The sequence below is a fragment of the Antedon mediterranea genome, chromosome 11 (assembly GCF_964355755.1).
Source record: "Antedon mediterranea chromosome 11, ecAntMedi1.1, whole genome shotgun sequence".
Taxonomy (NCBI): domain Eukaryota; kingdom Metazoa; phylum Echinodermata; class Crinoidea; order Comatulida; family Antedonidae; genus Antedon; species Antedon mediterranea.
The window spans coordinates 3,938,108-3,958,971 of record NC_092680.1 but is presented as its reverse complement, the minus strand read 5'-3'; the positions used below and the strand labels follow the sequence as shown (position 1 = coordinate 3,958,971).

At 32.0% G+C, this 20,864-nt stretch overlaps 1 protein-coding gene and 1 long non-coding RNA gene across 2 annotated transcripts; both read right to left on the bottom strand.

The window, feature by feature from the left end:
* Positions 1-2,724: 2,724 nt before the first annotated feature.
* On the bottom strand, positions 2,725-4,288 carry LOC140063178 (uncharacterized). Its single transcript, XR_011847583.1, has 3 exons — positions 4,156-4,288; positions 3,510-3,678; positions 2,725-3,220 (listed from the first exon to the last, which is right to left on the bottom strand). It is a non-coding gene; the product is annotated as an uncharacterized lncRNA (long non-coding RNA).
* A 9,513-nt stretch (positions 4,289-13,801) lies between these two features.
* On the bottom strand, positions 13,802-18,696 carry LOC140062704 (adhesion G-protein coupled receptor D1-like). The gene is made up of 7 exons (XM_072109014.1): positions 18,602-18,696; positions 17,855-17,966; positions 17,268-17,494; positions 16,972-17,038; positions 16,474-16,580; positions 15,603-15,771; positions 13,802-15,208 (listed from the first exon to the last, which is right to left on the bottom strand). Exons 1-7 carry the CDS (start codon positions 18,670-18,672, stop codon positions 15,155-15,157), a joined length of 807 nt encoding a protein of 268 aa, XP_071965115.1. The 5' UTR covers positions 18,673-18,696; the 3' UTR covers positions 13,802-15,154.
* Positions 18,697-20,864: the final 2,168 nt, after the last annotated feature.

Here is a 20,864-nt window from a genome sequence, read left to right as displayed (position 1 = left end):
TCTGTATTTTATTGTTAACCGTTTTTGATGTTGTATTGTTTTATGTTTCAAACCTGTTAGTGGCGGTATTTATCGCTGTTGGTTTTGATTGAATAAAATAAAATAAAAATAAAATAAAATAAATGGTTACTATAGCAAAATGAACATGCGCAGAGTCGAATATTGGGTTCTGCGCATGTTAATTATGCTATAGTAACCAGTTTTATCGGAAAATAAAAAGGTCGAAATTTTGCTATTTTTCGAAATAATCCCTGTAGGCCTACTATAGTACAGGGAAATTTTCGAAAAAATGCCATTTTTCGACCCTTTCAGTTTATGATATAAATAGTTACTATAGCATAATAAACATGCGCAGATTCGAATATTAGGATCTGCGCATGTAAATTATGATATAGTAACCAGTTTTATCTATTTTTTGACATAAATGGTTACTATAGCAAAATAAACATGCGCAGAGTCGAATATTGGGTTCTGCGCATGTAAATTATGCTATAGTAACCAGTTTTATCGGAAAATAAAAAATTCGAAATTTTGCTATTTTTCGAAAAAATTCCTGTACTATAGTACAGGGAAATTTTCGAAAAATAGCCATTTTTCGACCCTTTTATTTTATGATATAAATAGTTACTATAGCATAATAAACATGCGCAGAGTCGAATATTAAGTTCTGCGCATGTCAATTATGCTATAGTAACCAGTTTTATCTATTTTTTTACATAAATGGTTACTATAGCAAAATAAACATGCGCAGAGTCGAATATTAGGTTCTGCGCATGTCAATTATGCTATAGTAACCAGTTTTATCTATTTTTTTACATAAATGGTTACTATAGCAAAATAAACATGCGCAGAGTCGAATATTAGGTTCTGCGCATGTTAATTATGCTATAGTAACCAGTTTCATCTATTTTTTGACATAAATGGTTACTAAAGCAAAATGAACATGCGCAGAGTCGAATAATGGGTTCTGCGCATGTTAATTATGCTATAATAACCAGTTTTATCGGAAAATAAAAAGGTCGAAATTGTGCTATTTTTCGAAATAATCCCTGTACTATAGTACAGGGAAATGTTCGAAAAATTGCAATTTTTCGACCCTTTTAGTTTATTATATAAATAGTTACTATAGCATAATAAACATGCGCAGATTCGAATATTAGGTTCTGCGCATGTCAATTATGATATAGTAACCAGTTTTATCTATTTTTTGACATAAATGGTTACTATAGCAAAATAAACATGTGCAGAGTCGAATATTGGGTTCTGCGCATGTTAATTATGCTATAGTAACCAGTTTTATCGGAAAATAAAAAATTCGAAATTTTGCTATTTTTCGAAAAAATTCCTGTACTATAGTACAGGGAAATTTTCGAAAAATAGCCATTTTTCGACCCTTTTATTTTATGATATAAATAGTTACTATAGCATAATAAACATGCGCAGAGTCGAATATTAAGTTCTGCGCATGTCAATTATGCTATAGTAACCAGTTTTATCTATTTTTTTACATAAATGGTTACTATAGCAAAATAAACATGCGCAGAGTCGAATATTAGGTTCTGCGCATGTCAATTATGCTATAGTAACCAGTTTTATCTATTTTTTTACATAAATGGTTACTATAGCAAAATAAACATGCGCAGAGTCGAATATTAGGTTCTGCGCATGTTAATTATGCTATAGTAACCAGTTTCATCTATTTTTTGACATAAATGGTTACTGCAGCAAAATGAACATGCGCAGAGTCGAATAATGGGTTCTGCGCATGTTAATTATGCTATAGTAACCAGTTTTATCGGAAAATAAAAAGGTCGAAATTGTGCTATTTTTCGAAATAATCCCTGTACTATAGTACAGGGAAATGTTCGAAAAATTGCAATTTTTCGACCCTTTTATTTTATGATATAAATAGTTACTATAGCATAATAAACATGCGCAGAGTCGAATATTAGGTTCTGCGCAGATTCAATTGTTATGCACTAATATTGCCATATATACGCATATATTGCGTTATCATCATCTTATAGAGTCATAGTAACCAGTTTCGGTAAAAAAACAAAACGGTCGAAAATTGTTTATTTTCCGAAAATGTACTATAGTATGTGCGTTGTGCCGATGGGACGATGTTTTTTCTTTAAAGTTACAGTTCGTACTCAAAATAATCTTTTACAATCAGTACAATGATTATATTTTGAACAAACTATAATAACATGGGTAAATTAACCAACTATTTAGTACAGTCGTAAGTACACTCACATAATACTTACCGGAAAGGAAATCCACTTATAATTTAATCTAAGTAGCTTGTTAGTTAGTCTATTGTTTCCGTCCTTATATCCAATATTGATATCGGCGCTATTATGCTCTAATAGGTATAAAAACATATTTTCCCAAATTCTAAACCTACGATGGTTTTTATAAGTTGTATTTACTCTGAAGGAGAACCGGGAACTTACAAAAGTTAATTTAGTAAAACATCTTAAGATATGTACGAGGGTATTTTATACATTAAATATATGATCATTAACTAATCGTTATAAATATCGTCGATTTGTCTATGAATAGGCTAAACCAATAATGATTTAGTTGAAATAATAATCTTATTCAATCTGGGAAGAAAAGGTTTATAAATAACCACTATTTGTCTATCTATACTTAATGATTGTTATATAAACTTATATTATATTATTTGTCTATTTACACTTTGTTAAATCTACAGTAGGCAATATTCACTAAAACGATATAAATAACTGGTATTTGTCTATTTACACTAAGCTGTTAAATCTACAGTAGGCAATGTTTACTAAAATAATATAAATAACTGGTATTTACACTTAATTAAAAAACCCATCATATTACTATTACTAGGCAATATTCACTCAAACGATATCAACAACTGGTATATGTCTAGTACTTAATCTAAATAATCTTCTTTATAATCCACATATTATAATCTATTTATGTAATCTGTAAAATGTTATTGTATTATACCAAAGCACGATGTTTGTGAAGTTTTGACAATATGGCCTGTTTCTGTTAAATACCGTCAATAAAAATACCGTAGGCGTCGTATCAATTATAACTGCGTTTTGCTATTCCTCTTAGGCCCCTGAGTGTTTAAGATTTATCCATTGGCTCACAGTATCTTCAATATGTGATGAAGTTGTTAAAGTGTTCGTGTGGTGACACGTTCTATATGTTCGCTCCAAGCATTACGTACCTTGGTTGAAAAAAATAATATAAGTCGTTTAAAGCGAAAATCTAAGGCCGATTTTCCACAAGCCGACTTTGTTGGCGCGAATCGACAGCGTCAGCTTATACGCATGCGTTATTCATGTTTCCATCTTTCAAATATCCCTCTCTACGCATGCGAATAAGCTGGCGCTTTCGATTTGCGCGAACAAATTCGCATAGTGGAAAATCAGCTTATATATATATATATATATATATATATATATATATATATATACGTTTATAACAATTCGTAAACAAAATAAATTTATATTTACCTGTTTACTAAAAAGAAATTGAGAAAGGAAAATGACAAAACCTTGGAGACCATTAACAATAACAAATAATAAATCAAATATAATGGTGCCGCCGATAACAAGAAAAATACCCAGAATCCAAGTGATACCAAAAACTGCCAGCAACGGTAGGAAAGACTTCGCAATATTTCTATATGAAAGACATAGAGATCATTATAAATGAATAAATTACATACGAAATCATGAAAAATATAGAGATCATTATAAATTAATAAAGAAATGCATACGAAATTATGAAAAAAGATAGAGATCATTATAAATTAATAAAGAAATGCATACGAAATTAGGAAAAAAGATAGAGATCATTATAAATTAATAAAAACATACATCCGAATTCAATGAATCGGTCCCTTCTGATCGCAAAGAATCTAATAAACTTCATTCTTTTTCCGTTTTACCAGATAGGATACCAACAAAAGTATTTTCAGTGAAATAATGTTCAAAGTAATATTAGAATGATCGCATATTACACGATGTTACACGAGAAATAATAGATGATTTTTTTTTTTGTGAAAGGTCATCCATGCAGCCATCGGGACCAACTGCACAACATCCAATCAAAAGGACGGGAAAAGCCTTTTACTAGATAACTACAACAGTACCGTACCTGGAGGTTTTTGGATTTGTTGTTTCTATGTTCGTTGGCTGCACAGCATTCTTTAGCGTTTTGGTTGTCTTACATGCCACCATAGCTAATTGAACTGAAGTGAGCTGAAAAAGACCAAATCAATTCAATTCAATTCCACATATATTTAGCCCCAAAAAATCAGCATGGACTTTACACAACAAAAGGCAATTTTCTGTAGTAGACGACAACATGTTAAACAACAATTTAAAAGTACATATATCATATAAGTACATAATTCTCATCTCTTTAAAATAGTTTTATGACCCCTTTTACATCGAATAGAAAAATGTCAGATTTTACAACACGGGCGTTTTATATGTGGAAAGTCCGTATAGCTTGGATAGTAAATTACATTTCGTGACCGCGACAACCGTATAACAACTTACTAGAATCAGAAATACCGCCGTCGAGTAAAAAACAAACATAGATCGACTGGTGATGCTGAGCCAACAGCTGATAAAATATGAAATAAATATTAATAAATAAAATAGTGCTTAAATAAATATCACAATGATTGCTGAAACTGAAAGGTAAATGTTTTTTGAAACGGTAAATTGATCTTGCCAATATATGTTTATATGTTGGATTTTAATAAATAAAAATCACAATTAATGTTTCTCTTCGTGTGACAATCAAAGATAAGAAAATAATCATAGATTAAAGTCACTTACCTGTATTCATCAATATACCCACTTCTAAAACCTCCGATAGTTGCACAAACAATCACTACTGGAGCTATGTAGGATAGGGGGCGGTAGACGTGTATATTTTTGGTATGATCAAAATACGGAAAGTGAACTTTCAACCATATGTCAGTCGATGCGCACAGCATCCAGAGAAACGCACACGTGCTCATGTACTGGAGCAGTGCACCTGTGACCTCACAAAGGTACGATGGCTGTAATTATGAAAAAAGACATGATATGTTTTTATTTGAAAGTAGTTAAAAACAAAAACAGTTAGAAATCGACTACTGTATAAATTAGAAGTTTTGATTTTTAAATTATAACATTATTTTGAAATAGATACAAGATAATGTTATAATGAAAAATAAACCATAGGGAGTTTAGCGAGTACAAGTAACACTGTTGTGAGGGCATAAGGTCAACATATAATTATTAATAGAGTCTATTTCGAGTGCAGTGGGACCAGACCCGACACGGGTGTGTAGAAAGCGAGGACCTCGAATTGGACGACCCCAACGACCCGGGCGACCTCGAATTGGACGACCCATAACACGAAACCGACGACCCCTAAGCCTAGCCTAGCCTAGGCCTAAGTGTGGTATAACATCTCGAAGCCGAACTCCCGACTCGACACCCATATTTCGTTCTTTTCTTTAGTCCTCTCAAAATATAATCTGCTATTTTTTTAAAGTTGAACTAGCGTTTGAGATGATTATTCGCCATGAAGTATTAGCTTTGCAAGACAGTTATAAGAAGGCACTGTGTATTATCATAGGAAAATGTATCTTCTATTGTAATAATTATGTCTACTAACCTTGCTTGCCATACCCGTGACATAATCGGTAAAAAGAAACATAAGGTCTCTCAGGCAAACAGAAAGTACAATGTTTCGTACGATGATAAATCTTGTATTTAAACGAAGCGCTCTGAAGAAAATAATGAAAAAAACAGGGAGGCCATATAATTTGAATGATAACATGCTTGAAATCTTTAAAGAGGTGTTTAATCATTGTATGTATGTACAGTTATTTAAACCCACCCAATGTATTTTATTATTTATTTATACTGGGTGACATCTTCAGTCAAGGACTGGTCTTCCAAAGGGCCCAGTTATGACCAATGGCTGTGATGTACTATAGTACACAGGGATAACCCCCTACTCATCTCGAAAGATGTACTAGGTTCTTTAAAGTACACATGAGCTAGATGTGTACACTGGACCTACGGTTTATAGTCCTTCTCCGAGCAATATTCTACCACAAGAACCATGAAGTAATGTTTTAATTCGGAAATGAAATAAACATGTAATTCTGTGACGAGTCTTTGACAAAAACTTACCTGAAATACATGAACGATATGTACGTAGGAATTGAAACAGATATCGATAATCCAAGACAGAGATATGTCATAACCGACAGAATCGTCTCCCAGCTTGTGTCCTAAAGTTGATAACAACATATTTTTATAAACCTATATAATTTCAATTTGAATGTGCATTTGATCATGGGAATTACAAAGTGCATCGAAAGTGAATTAATTACTACAGTTTTTCCACAATAGTATTATATTAAACTGACACTTGTCTTTGATCAACTAGATTGCGTTGGCAACGCAATCTAGTTGATCAAAGTCCACGTTGTTGCGTTGCGTCTCTCTAGTGTAACGATGCCTACCTGAGGATGTATTGTAACTTTCATCATTATTGAAAAGCTTGTTAGATGCTCGCTTTCACAATTAATTGTTCCATTTACCTCCTCGGTTATTAGACCTTCCGATGACCAAATTCTAACAGAAAAAAGATCAAATTCATTGTTGTTTAATCTTAAAACTATAATTATGCATTAAGATACTTTAAACAAATTTATAACATTACTGATTACAAATTAGCAATTTATGATAATGATATATGCTCGACTCAATATATTTATGTTTTTTGAAAAATTTACTTGTCTTTTGCAAATCGAAAAAAATAAACTTACTCCAAAATTGGATCAAAATACGTGCATATAGGTTCTAACGTCGACCCTTTAGGAACATCAATCGTAAATGGAAGTGTCTATAAATTAACGTAAATTAAAAATGTTCTATTAGATATTTGAATATGTATTCAATACAACCAATGTTGGGCTTACAAGTTGAATATACTTAGAGAAAAGTATAGAAGAGAAAATCAGTATTTTGAGTAAACACATTACTATCAGAGACAACTCCCTGTTATTATAACAACATAAACTAAATCAACAATGACTTACTTATAATTAAATTAATTATTTGGGTAAATAACAAAAAAATAGTATTACGATACATTTTGAATAAACAAAACCAACTAATAATACTGATAAACTTACCAAATTGTTAGGATATGTGAAACGTGCCTTCGCAGACAACATCTCTCCAAGTGGCGAGTATACGTTTAAACCAAAGATGCCTGCATATGCGTAGATATGTGTATTTGAGCTGATAAAATAAAACATCAGTCGTACTATGCTAATTTATATAAATATTCATTATTATTTTCCTGAACACCTTTTTGAAGGTTGAGTTTTTTTAAATACTACATTTTTAGAAACAACATTGTAAATGGAAACAACTTCCTATTTCAACAAGATTGTGAAAGATTGTTAGAGATCATTATTTAAGTTGGTGATAATTGGTCTCTGAAGCCTATAACATCTGGGTAAAATAACTAGGCCGAACTGACCATTGACCCCTAAATCACGAAGAGTCTAACAAGTTTATTCTATAACTTAACGATACTGTCATTTTACGATCTGTACTTAATTGATTTATATTAATAAATTCTGATGTTTACCTTTCTTCCAAAAATGGAACGGTTTCATTTTTACTTAATTTTGAAAGATCAAGAGACATCAGATAAGACGACGTAGCCAATTCTAAGTCTGTTATAATAAAGTATTATTTTTATAAATTTATTAATTAGAAAGGCTTAGTTTTTGTGATGATCGCCGCAATTTTGATGACAACACTATTGGGATGAAATGATGATTATAAAAGCACACTGTAAAAAACGATACAAGAGATACAATAAAGTTTAGTACAGTTTAGTCGATAGAAACGAATCGGTGCTACTTACTTGAAAATTGAGTTTGTTCAGGATAGAAGGTATACATAAACGGCTCCGAATCCACCAATTTCAGAAAATTAGTGTCATTTGAGGTCGGTGAATCAATAACTAAAAAGAAACTATATTATAATGAAACAATTACAACTAGTAACTGACAAATAATTGTTATCATCAACACTATCACTAAAAACTAATTCTCACAAGCTTCCAAACTATGTGATAGATTGAAATGACAGTCTGCGCACCACATGCCTTATCATATTTGGTATTTACTCTATAGGTATATGGGGTATAATGATAACATCAGTACGTTATGGAGTGGCAGTATGTATGTAGCGTTAGTAAAGAATGGAGTAGCAGTATGTATGTAGCGTTAATAAAGAATAGAGTGGCAGTATGTATGTAACGTTAGTAAAGAATGGAATGACAGTACTGTAGCGGCAGTAAATTATGTAGCGACGGTAAAGGTGTAATAGCAGGTATGTAACGGCAGTATGAATAATAGCAACAGTGAGGTATATGGGTGGCAGTAAGGTACTGTATGTAGCAGCAGTAAGGTAAGTAGTGACAGTAAGGTAAGTAGCGGCAATAAGGAAGGTACTGTAAGTAACAGCAGTAAGGTAAGTAATGACAGTAAGGTAAGTAGCGGCAGTAAGGTAGGCCTACTGTAAGTAGCGGCAGTAAGGTATGTAGTGATAGTATGTAGTAGCAGGCTTCGATATAAGGTGTGTAACGGGAGTATATGAAAAGAAAAGAACAGAACAATCACCAAACAGCAAATAAGTATATTAATTTACTACCAAAATATCCAAAGCTTGCCGATGACAGGTTGCTGGATTCTTCGGAATCAATAAGTAGGAAATCTACATTGTACAGCAGTTCACTCGTGTTAGCACTGGTGTTGAAGAAATCTGGTAAGAAACGTATACACTCCACTCGTACCACATAATCTTGTATTATGCACAAACCACCAGATTCATTACGGGACAAGTAGCAATCAAAGAGGGATGACTCGGAACCATTACACATGAAGCTGAAGACCGGGTTTTTATAGGCTTCCGGAAGGTGTTTGTCCGGCTTATTCGTATCGTAATAAAGGACACCTTGATGGCCTAACTCTTTGCAGACTACATCGGATTCGGGCATGCCCCAACTATCTAAGCAGATTTGATTGAAATTCTTGCCATCATAAATGGAAACTATGCCTTCGTAAAAGCCAAATTTTCCAAACAGAAATGTAACGAACGACTCTGTGAGAGAAAACAACAAATAGTTTAGGTTCATGCAATGCACAGATATGATTGGCTGATTTACTATCACGTGTGTTGATGTACAAAAACAATAATTGATCATAATAAACTTAAGTACAGTACAAGTTGTTATTGTTAATCTTCTTTAAAATTTGTTTTATATATACCTCACTACCAAAAAACTATTATCGGTGATGTTGCTAATAATATTATGTGATATACAAACTTATTTTAAAATACTTTACCATCAACAATCGGTATACAGACGACACTGACATCATCGGCATGTGTGCACTCATCCACGTAAATAAAATTACAGTCAATGAGTTTACTTTCATTCCCAGTGCATTGTATTTCGTTTAGCATGATAATACTTTCTTCCTCAGTAACATTGCCTAATGAAAATGAATATGCTCCTTTGTAGAAGCCAATCTCCCGACAGATCACATTGGCTACAGTAATGCTGAATTCATGACCGCATATTGTGCCAAATCCTGAACCATCAAAATAGTTAAGACGAACTAAGCCTTCATAACTCCTCCAGTCATCAGTCAATTTAACTTCTATATCTTTTTCTCTTTCTGCAATACAAATAACGCAAATTAAATTTCCATATTTCAAAGTATTTTTCTAAAAGTGTGTGTTTGGCGATGTTGATCTAATTTTGCCAAGATATCATCAAATCAAAATTTATCATTTTTAACTAATATAATATTTTATCAAAATTAATTTATAAACATTCTACTTTAACCAGAAAATTACAAGCAATACTTTACCCATAGTAATTGGAACGCAAACGACACTAACATCATGTTCATGCGTACAATTGTCAACAAACTCATACATGCAGTCAATGAGCCTAGATTCATTCCCGTAGCATTTTATTTTATTAAGCATTATAATGCTGTCCTTTCCAATATCACTTTCTCCTAACGAATATAAATACGCTCCTTGGTAGAAGCCGAGTTCATTACAAATTATGTGAGCAGTTTCAATTTCAAAATCTTTGCCACAGATTGTTCCAAATCCAGAATTGTCTACGTAGCTTAACTGGACTAATCCTTCGTAAGTATGTACACTTCCAGTTAGTTTAAGTGTTATGTTTTGTTTTGATTCTACAACAAAATATAAAAGATGTTTGTCTTAATGAACTGTTGCGTACTGATGCAACATTCTATTCGGTCAAAGTTCACTACTACAGTATGATGTTTTTCAAATAATAAAAACAAATTTATTTTAAGGACATACGGTATATGAATTATGTTGTATATTTGCCGTGAATAATAGTACATTTCTAAAACAATAAAATATTTAAATGTATTCAACACGCGACTTTACAGCTCACTATGTCGGTCGGTCGGTTGGTCGGTCGGGTGGTCGGTTAGTCGGTAAATACTAACTTGAGCACGCGACTGCAGCCATGTATATATATACCATATTAATTGTAAAATTATGGCAAAAGTAGATGGAAGAGGAATGCGTTTAACACACTATTCAAAAATAGAATAGTTAACTTACCTTCTGTAATTGGAACACATTGAATAGACAAGTCACTCGTATGACCACATGCCTTACTAACATATTTTGAATATTTACAATCAATAAGATTTTGTTCCGAGCCACTACAGAACAAATCACTAAGCACAATGTCTTCAGTTCCAGCGCCAAATGCTGCGTCTCTGCTAATGTTCGCTGCCCCTTGCATGAAGCCAAGCTTGTTGCAGATAAAGTGTCCAGTGTGAATAGTGACGTCATCATTGCATACGCTACCCCATTTTTCCTCAGTACTGTACTTTATATCCAATCTTCCTTGAAATGCATGACTCTTACTGTCATTAAGACGGAAAGAAAAATTACCATCGGCTGTAAACAAAAAGTTAAGAATAAGAAAGCTAAGCAAATGAACATTCATGTAAATTTAACAGCTCAGAAGACAGGTGGTCGACATGAAATCCACATCTGTCGTTTTTTGCAGTGGAAAATAATAAGAAAAGCATCATTATTTTGTTTGTGAAACATTGTATTTGTATGGACAATTGGAAAACATAGTCTTATAGAAGCCTTTTCCTCCATGATTCAACATAGATCAGAAAGGATCAAGTTGATTTTGCTTCTGTTACCATTAAAATCACATAAGCTTTCATCTTTAACACACTGAACAAATTACCATCATGTCATTCCGGTTCTAAAGAATTGATTAATTTAATGAGAAAACTTACATTTGTATATCGGCATACATGTTAGTAACACATCAGTAGAGTTTGCACTCGCTGGCAACCCCCATCCCCCATGTTGACAATCATGTAGAACATTTTCTGTACTTTTGCATTTGAAGTCATCAACATTGGGTAGAGTAACTCTTGGACCTGATCTTAGCTGTTGATCATGGTGAATTACACCAATGAATCCAAGGTGACGACATGCCACTTTGGAATCGTACAGCCCCCAGTTTTCATTGAAAACTGGCCCCCACCTATCGTTATACTTCAGCTCTAGTCGTCCCTTGTGAAGTTCATCTGCTTGGTTAATTCGTAAGTATTCTGAATCTAGATAAAGAATATGAAAATTTAAAAAAATAATTGAGAGTAATTTATTAAGGACAGTGTATATGAATTATGTTGTATATTTGCCGTGAAATATAGTACATTTCTAAAACATTAATAGGAATATTTAAATTTGTTAATTTTGATGCATTTTGTAAGTATTAATACAATCGAGAATACAATCTCCAGTACGTGTTATTACATCTAACAGAATAGCCAGCCATGGAGGTTATAGAACCATCTCATCAACATCACTGAACCACCTTTGATCGCCTAGTAATTTTACAAATATCTATATAATAATAATAATCTAAAAAGATAAGTGTAATTCGTTAAACCATTGTTACAAACTTTTCTTCTCTATTTATTTAATTTTTAGACTGTTGCAACGGAGTTTGAACTTATAAAGCCACTGGGCCATACCTGGCTGAAAGTAACATAATAAAAATAACCGAAATAAATTTCAAATTAGTTTGTTTTTCTTTTCAAATAACGAAAACAAACATGTCTTCGTCGCTTCTAGTGAAGCCCCTAGTCATTGTTGTTATAACTCAATATATTTTAGATATAAGCATAACTTTACCCAATTCGATAGCTGTACAAATAAGTTCAATTTTGTCACACTGAACATTTCGTTTAGTTTTCGTGCTGCATCTGCTGAGCATACGTTCCCACCCATTACAATCGTACACTTCTGTCTCACTCGCTATTTGAGCCACCTCTACTTTTGTAAAACTGTCGAAGTCAATAAAACCAAACCCCTTGCACGCAACTTTGGCAGATTTGTCGTTTAAGCTTGTGAAACAGACCGGTAACCAGTCACTATCCACTAGTGTTTGTAGACGTCCTCTATACTGGTGATCGTCTGCGTTGACAAGCCTGGTCTCATCTATAAGCATGTATACAGTTTAAGCTTGGTTCCCACTTGCGACGCAACATACGCAACGTAGGAAAATGCCCTTCCAATAACTGCGTTTGCCCCCGCCTGCGTGAAATCAAATTGCGATGTTTGCAACACTGTTGCGTCCTCGGTTCACACTTGTGATTACGCAATACGTCGTAGGGTTATGTTACGTTGCGTCGCTAGTGGGAACCACACTGAATTCTATGAATATTGGAGGACCTTTTAAGAACAGAATTCATGGCAGTTGTTCATAGTATAGGCCTATAGTTGTTAATATAATAATCAACAATCCAATCAGCGTTGGTGCAAATTGATTTTTGGGATACTGTAGGTTGTTTTTGTGGAAGTTGCCACTGTTATTTCCTGGTGATTTGTTTTCTCTGTTTTGTATGATTTGTATATGGATGTACTATCCGAAATGAAATAAATGAATGAATGAATAGGCCTATACCACAATTATTTATTCTTAGTAGTAGTTCAATGTAACTGGTAACGACTTCAAATAATAAATATTATATTTCAGAACACATAGTTGTTTAAATGTAAGTCTGTCTTTAAAGTAACTTTAACTAAATGTTCACAATCTATAGTAACTTTCGTGAAACTAGCACCTTTCAAATAGTTGGACTTTCATTTCATTTCATTTCATTTATTTATTCGACCAATAAACAGATACAGAACAGAAACAAAGCACAATGGTCAGGGGCAACTAAAGCAAAACAATTACTATAACTCAAAAAGTCAGTTGCCCCTTAAAAAACATCGAAATACAAAAAAATATTGCACCAAGTAAAACATTTGTAAAAGCTTATTAAAACGTCTCTTGATATTCAAAATTAGTATAAGGGAGACCTTACTATTACTACTTACTGTCTGATGATAACAGATCTCCAAATATCACAGTAGCCATTAACATGACGAGATGAATTTGTATAATATGTAACATGTTTATTTCATGTATGGTATCCACTTAGGTCTAACCTTTCCACAACTGTTTCGGCAATGGTCACTAGCGAAATAAAATATACGACCCTAAACTATTGTATTAAATAGTAATACTGCAATTGACAAAGGGCACGTCGGCACTCTATCATTCTTTGATGAAATTACATCTTGGATAAGATAATTACAATTCTTGCTTATAAATTTAATATAGGCCTACAGTATAACAATAGCTATCGTTTAGTTTTTATTAATGACAATGAAATCAAATCAACAATAGTAGACAATTAGTCTTTAGTACGATTCTTCAATCGTTACGAAATGAAATATGATACGATACTGATCATTAGGCTATAGACTATAATTAATAATTAATTACTATTAATAAATTTAAATTGTTGACCTGCAATGTTTACGTTGCTACGTGTACAATACGTTGTGGTTGTCGTCTAAGATACAATTTATGTTGAATTGAAAAGCCTGACGACGACTTGTTGTCGATGTTGTTTTCAATTCTTGATCTGAGTCAACAATTAATAGTAGTACATTAATCTAAACCTTGTTTTCGACTAGGCTAACTTATCTGCACGAATGCAACATTCCTAATTTGATGTCCATTTTTCAAATTGCCAAAAAATAGATGGAAATATGAATACGGATGCGCATATTATAGCAAGGTTTTCAATTCTCCTAGTTAGTTGAGCTTAATAATGTCCATGTTTTTATTCTTAGTTTTACTCATTAAGAATAAATGTAAATTACTAAAATAAAGTATTTTTCTAAAGTTTACAATACAATTTACTAAATTATTAAATAGAAAATATAGGTACGTTACAGTAATACGAATCTAAGAAATAAAAGTAGCTTAAAGATATATTATCCCCCTGAAAGAAGACTTCTTAACACATTCTTTTGTTCAACATGCTATTTTAATGTCACTAATAGTTATTTACTTTGTCATTTTATTAGTAAAAACATTGTTCTTTTTTTTTTCTACAAGAGTGATTAACTGTATTAAAACTACAAAATAACCTATTTAAAGTCGGATTTAATTAATCTTCATTTTTAAATTATACATTTTTATATTTGTTTCATTTTGTTTACCCTTTCCATACTGATACGCCACATGCGTCACAGAGACACTAAATCGTTTAAATCTTATCTTACAACTTCTCCATTTATTTTAAAAAGTATGTTCTCTAATTCCGCCTACTCCTAATAGATTCTGATTTATGTCGGAGAGCTACTAATTCAAATGAACGATGGTTTGTTTTTTAACTGTAACTGTAACTGTAACTGTAACCAGGGAAGAGTTAAAATTAACTCTTCCCTGCTGTAACCATCTACGAATACGATATTCGGTAAATTTTTTACTTGCTTATTTATATATAGATTATTTCTATTTGCAAGAATGTAAATTATTCTATTACGGTGTCTTGTGGCCATACACTCTCTGATTTCTGTCCGCCAGTTAAAGTATTTCTTCAATAAGACCGCTAAAAGTGTCTAGTTTTTACACGCTCTTTGATTTCTGTCCTCCAGTTCATCGTATTTCTTTAATGAGGGCCCTATAATGTCCTTGTGGTTGCACGCTCTTTGCTTTCTGTCCAAGCATTATGTACCTTAGTATCAAAATTTAAAATAAACATTTAATTTTTATTTCAAAATTTAAAATAAAAATCTAGTTTTTGTTTAAAGACTTACTTCATGATCTCATTGAAAATGTTTTTGAAAATATTACCGAAACAAAAAATAAGTAATTATATACCTCATATAAGACGGTTAATTAGACAATTTCAGTTTAATAACAAATGGTAATGTACTACCTTGGCTCAACAGTTTTTAGTAGGTCTATGCTAAAGTTGAAATTATATAGTGTATTTATGAGTTCCAGTTATGAAAAGATTTACCTAATGTGGTTCTCTTAATTAACACTCGAATTCAAGAACAAACAGCATAGGCTTGAAATAGCAATAACATTGTCAAATTAAAAAAAAAATATTAATTTATATTTACCTGTTTACTAAAAAGAAATTGAGAAAGGAAAAGAACGAAACCTTGGAGACCATTAACAATAACAAATAATAAATCAAATATAATGGTGCCGCCGATAACAAGAAAAATACCCAGAATCCAAGTGATACCAAAAACTGCCAGCAACGGTAGGAAAGACTTGGCCATATTTCTATACGAAAGAGGAGGCCATTATACATTAATAAAGACACATGTATACACACGTAAAGGTGCAAGTCATTACAAAGTAGTAAAATCATTTTAGAACCTATGAAGTTTTGTAGGTAGCGCAATGCACATGCGGATAATGGCCTGATCCCCTGATCCCAACGGTAGATCCTCGGATCAATTAGGCTTACTTCAACACTTAATCTTATCAGTTCATTTTATATAACTGCATAGCGTACTTAAAAACTTACGAAAAATAATTTTTACTTTTTTAGTTGTTGAATATGCCATTTTAATGTCACATAATAGTTATCCACTTTGACCAAAAATTGGATCTAATCAAACATTTATTTAGACCCATCTTTAAGAAAATGTAAAAATAAACAAAAAAGGTCAAATTGGCTGCCAGCCAATTATTTTTTTGTTGAATTTAACCATTTATTATGTTATCTTATAAATAAAAGTTTTTTTCCCTACGGAAGTGATTAACTTTATTAAAATTACAAAATAACCTATTCATAGTCTAATTTTATTAATCTTCATTTTCATGTTTTTTGGGGAACAATACATCTTTAAAGAAGGAGTAGGCAATCACAATTAAGCTATGATATCCTTTGTATATTAGCGCTCCTAATATAAATTAAAAATCAAAATAAGAACAATGTGCTTAAAGAAATTAAATAGATAAAATAGATAAAATAGGTACCTGGATTGTTTTGGATCCTTCGTTGATGCTATGTTCGCGGGCTGCACAGAATTCTTGAGCGCTTGAGTCGTCTTACATGCCACCATAGCTAACTCTATCGAAATAAGCTGAAAAACATCAAAATGTTTTTTACCTCCCTGTGTTGTTCTGAGCCACCGTAGATAAATAAAGTTAAACTTCTTGAACTTTAAAATATTTGGTTGATGAATATATGAAATTGATCGAATTGATTGTCATGTTATACTATACGCATTGTAGAATTAATTACGCCATATTGTATGTGCCTTTGGGAAAGATGCTTGTTATTTAGTTATTTCAAAACGATACAGAAAAATACGATGAAGATAGAAACATTATTAACAAAAACCGAACCTAATCACTATCTAGTAAACCAAGTCTCCTATTACACGTGATTGGAGAAAAAAGTATTTTTTTAATAATAATTGGCGATATTTCTTTAGGTTAAAATAATCGTTAGTTTAGCTCAATAATACTTACTACAATCAGAACTATCGCAGTCGAGTAAAAAACCCACATAGATTGACTGGTGATACTGAGCCAACAGCTAAATAAAGGTAAAATCAGAAAATAATAATTATATAACATTTTCTCACAAAGATTGGTAAAATGTTGAGAACGATTGGCATAATGACTGGAATGGAAGAAAACAATCTGTTCAAGTGGTTTTCATATTAGGTAATTGTTGGACTGGTATATATTATTCAAATAGGTAAACTTATAAACAAAAATGCTATGAAAAATAACATTTAATGAACTACATTATACACACTTACCTGTTTTCATCAACATATCCACTTCTAAATCCTCCGATTGTCGCACAGACAATAAACATTGGGGATATGTATGATAGAGAACGATAGAAGTATATATTGTTAGCGTGGTTAAAATATGGAAAGTGAACTTTCAACCATATGTCAGTCGATGCGCATAACATCCAGAGAAACGCACACGTGCTCATGTATTGGAGTAGTGCACCTGTGACCTCACAAAGATACGATGGCTGCAATTGTAAATATATTATAGTACTAGTAAAACTAGTGACTAGTATTACACCAAAATAGTATTTTCATTTGAACAAACATTTTTGTTTCTATTCTCCAATGTGTAATGTGAATTAATTTGTGTGAACTGTATTTGTGAAAGTATTTAACAATCCGTATTACAATTGTGGTGGCATGAAATAGTTTAATATAAATCTGTAGAGGTCATACATACAGACCAATATAAATATAATCAGACCATTCGCATAACGAAAAGTGGTCATTTTTGTTTATTCTTTTAAAAACCATTAGTACTACTTTTGAAGTGTAATCTGATTTGGATACACTTTTTTATACAGTATTTAATGTTTTCAACTAACCTTACTTGCCAAACTCGTGACGAAATCAGTAAAAAGAAACATAAGATCTCTTAAGCAAACAGAAAGTACAATGTTTCGTACGATGATAAATCTTGTATTTAAACGAAGCGTTCTGAAGAATTAAAAAAACAGTAATATATAATGATATGGTTTTATTTACCAATACTAACCTACAATAAGACAATTAGTTAGTATTACAAATATCTATTATGGACAAACAATAATGCTACATCGTACGTACTCAATCATATTCACCAATTCTATCACCAATTCTAAGGTATCATTTCCTAAAATTGAGCAATTGAAATTATTGTACAATCTAGGTAAGCAGGCCTAGTAAACTTTAGTTTACGAACTCTGAGTTTTCCAAAGTTTGCTACAATAGACCAGAAAACGTGGACTTTCCTGGTAAACACCAAACAATACATTAATATTATTGTACAGCCTACAGTAGGTATAAAGGCCTAGTCTACACTTGAAAACTTTAGTTTACAAACTCTGAGTTGAGCAAGAAAAGGTTTTCAAAGTTTGCTGCAGCAGACCAGAAAACTAGTTTGCAAACGTTAGGTCGTGGACTTTTCTTATTTTCTGAGGTTTGTGAATTCAGTCAATAAAACAGAAGTATTTTAAACATTGGTAGCCTAGTATAACATACTACCTAACTTTAGCAAACACGTGTTTGCAAACCTTTTTTTTTACAACTACAGCCAATATTGGTTTGAATTGGTGACTTTGGCAAAAACTTACCTTATATACATGAATGATATGTACGTAGGAATGGAAACACATATCGATAATCCAAGACAGAGATATGTCATAACCGAAAGAACCGTCTCCCAGAATGTTTTCTACAAATACAGCACATTAAATTAGATGCGATTATTTTTAAAGTTTTAATTCCATGCGATTTGGGGAAAATGTAATCAATCATTTATCGTCAAAAGCTCTTCAAAAAAGTATTATTTTGAAATTAAAATGATTGTTACAAATTTAATATTAGGTATATTTTGCTATGTTGTATTGAATAAAGGGATGCATTGTAATGTTCATCAATATTGAAAATAAAATAAAATCATTGGTCAACTCGCTTGCATTAAATCTACGTCGTTACGTTGCACCTCTAGTGGGAGCCACGCTTGAGGGTAAAAATGCCTACCTGGGGATGTGTTGTAACTTTCATCATTATTGAGAAGCTTGTCAGGTGCTCACTTTCACATCTAATTGTTCCATTTACTTCTTCAGTTATTAAACCTTCCGAAGACCAAATTCTAACAGGAAAATAATAAATATCAAAGGAATTCGTTGAGATTAGCTTGAATAATGCATACTTTTAAAACAATATACTGAAACACAGGGGTTAAATTGATTGATGAAACTATGTAGCCCATTAATGATAGTCTGAAAAGTAAATTCATGTATAAGTTAATCTTTAATAAGACATTATGTATTATAAAAAATTGTGTCTGTTTGTTCCTTAATTAAAAGGTGTGCCCTGTACCCAATATCAACCATTTTTACATTTTTAAAAGACTGAATCATTACTTATTGATCATAGTTATACGATGTATTTACAAATAAAAAACAAAAAACTAAATTAACTAATTAATTATTATACAACATATACAATGAATAAGTAACTTTTAAAACAACTAGAATAGGAGTTACTTACTGCGTAATTGGATCAAAATACGTGCATATAGGTTCAAACGTTGAACCCTTAGGAACATCAACGGTAAACGGAAGTGTCTGTAACGTAAATTTAAAAAAAATGTTAAAGTTACTATAATTCTGCATACATATTTTTCTCTTTCATAACTCGAATGCATACTACTTACTAAATTTCTGGGATATGTGAAACGTGCTTTTGCAGACAACATCTCTCCAAGTGGCGAGTATACGTTTAAACCAAAGATGCCTCCATATGCGTAGATATGTGTATTCGAGCTGACAAAACAAGAAAATACACAATTGTTATGATATTCAAAATAATAATTACTTTGCTTATATAACTTGACTTAGCAATCCTAGTCAAGAATAAGTATAGTAGTATGTTAGTTGCTTAAGTTGTTATTTTATGTATGTTTCCGGTTTCCATGTTGTCCTGTTTTCTTTTTGTCTTTTTATGGGCTGCCTATACAAGCTTCGCTTTTTTTAAATTTTGCCCCTCTTATTTTAATCCTATTTACTGTTATTTTTTATTTATTATGAAATTATAAGAGAAATAAATGTTACTTTGATTGATTGATTGATGTATTTTATTGTTTACCTTTCTTCCAAAAATGGAACTTTACCGGTTTTATTTATTTTTGTAAGACTATTTGACATCAGATAAGACGACGTAACCAATTCATAATCTATTATAATAATATAAATCAATAAATTCGATTGTATTGGTTATCGATGACAGCAAGGGCAAGTCTCCGATGTTAATCAATGTTATTGTGACAATACGTACTACGTAATTTAAAAAAGAATAATGTTGACATGACTTGTTGAAAAGTCAATGATCTATCAGTCAACCATGATTTTCTACTACATTGGAACTCTCTTTTGGGACATCCCTATTTTCAGAGGACACTTTTCCGCGTGAAATAAACAAAGGGTAATATGGTTTAACCCTAAATCCAACCCCTGCGACACACTTAAAGGGATTCTTTGTTGAGTCCCGAATGGAAGGTGTTACCTCGTGGGGTTTTAACTGTCGTATTAAAATATTAATTTCGTTGGACCGTTCAATGTTAGATGACACAAACTATCAAATACAACTACAACTACATTAGACTAATACGTACTTGAAAATTGATTTTGTTCAGGATAGAAGGTATACATAAACGGCTCTGAATTGACCAGTTCCAGTGAATTGGTGACATTTGAGGTCGGTGAATCAATGACTAGAAAGGAATAAAAAATGTATACTAAAATATAAATATGCTAGTCATTCATACAACTTAACATGAAATATTTAAAACGAACTACGAATATTAAAAAATGGGATAAGTCTCATTGTTGT

Excerpts from the sequence above, each read along its gene's own strand:
- LOC140062704 (XM_072109014.1), bottom strand. The coding sequence starts at position 18,672 with ATGACATATCTCTGTCTTGGATTATCGATATGTGTTTCCATTCCTACG. Across the intron at positions 15,772-16,473 it reads AAGGATCCAAAACAATCCAG|AAATATGGCCAAGTCTTTCC; the intron begins GTACCTATTTTA and ends TCTTTCGTATAG. Across the intron at positions 15,209-15,602 it reads AATTTCTTTTTAGTAAACAG|GTACATAATGCTTGGACAGA; the intron begins GTAAATATAAAT and ends TTTGATACTAAG.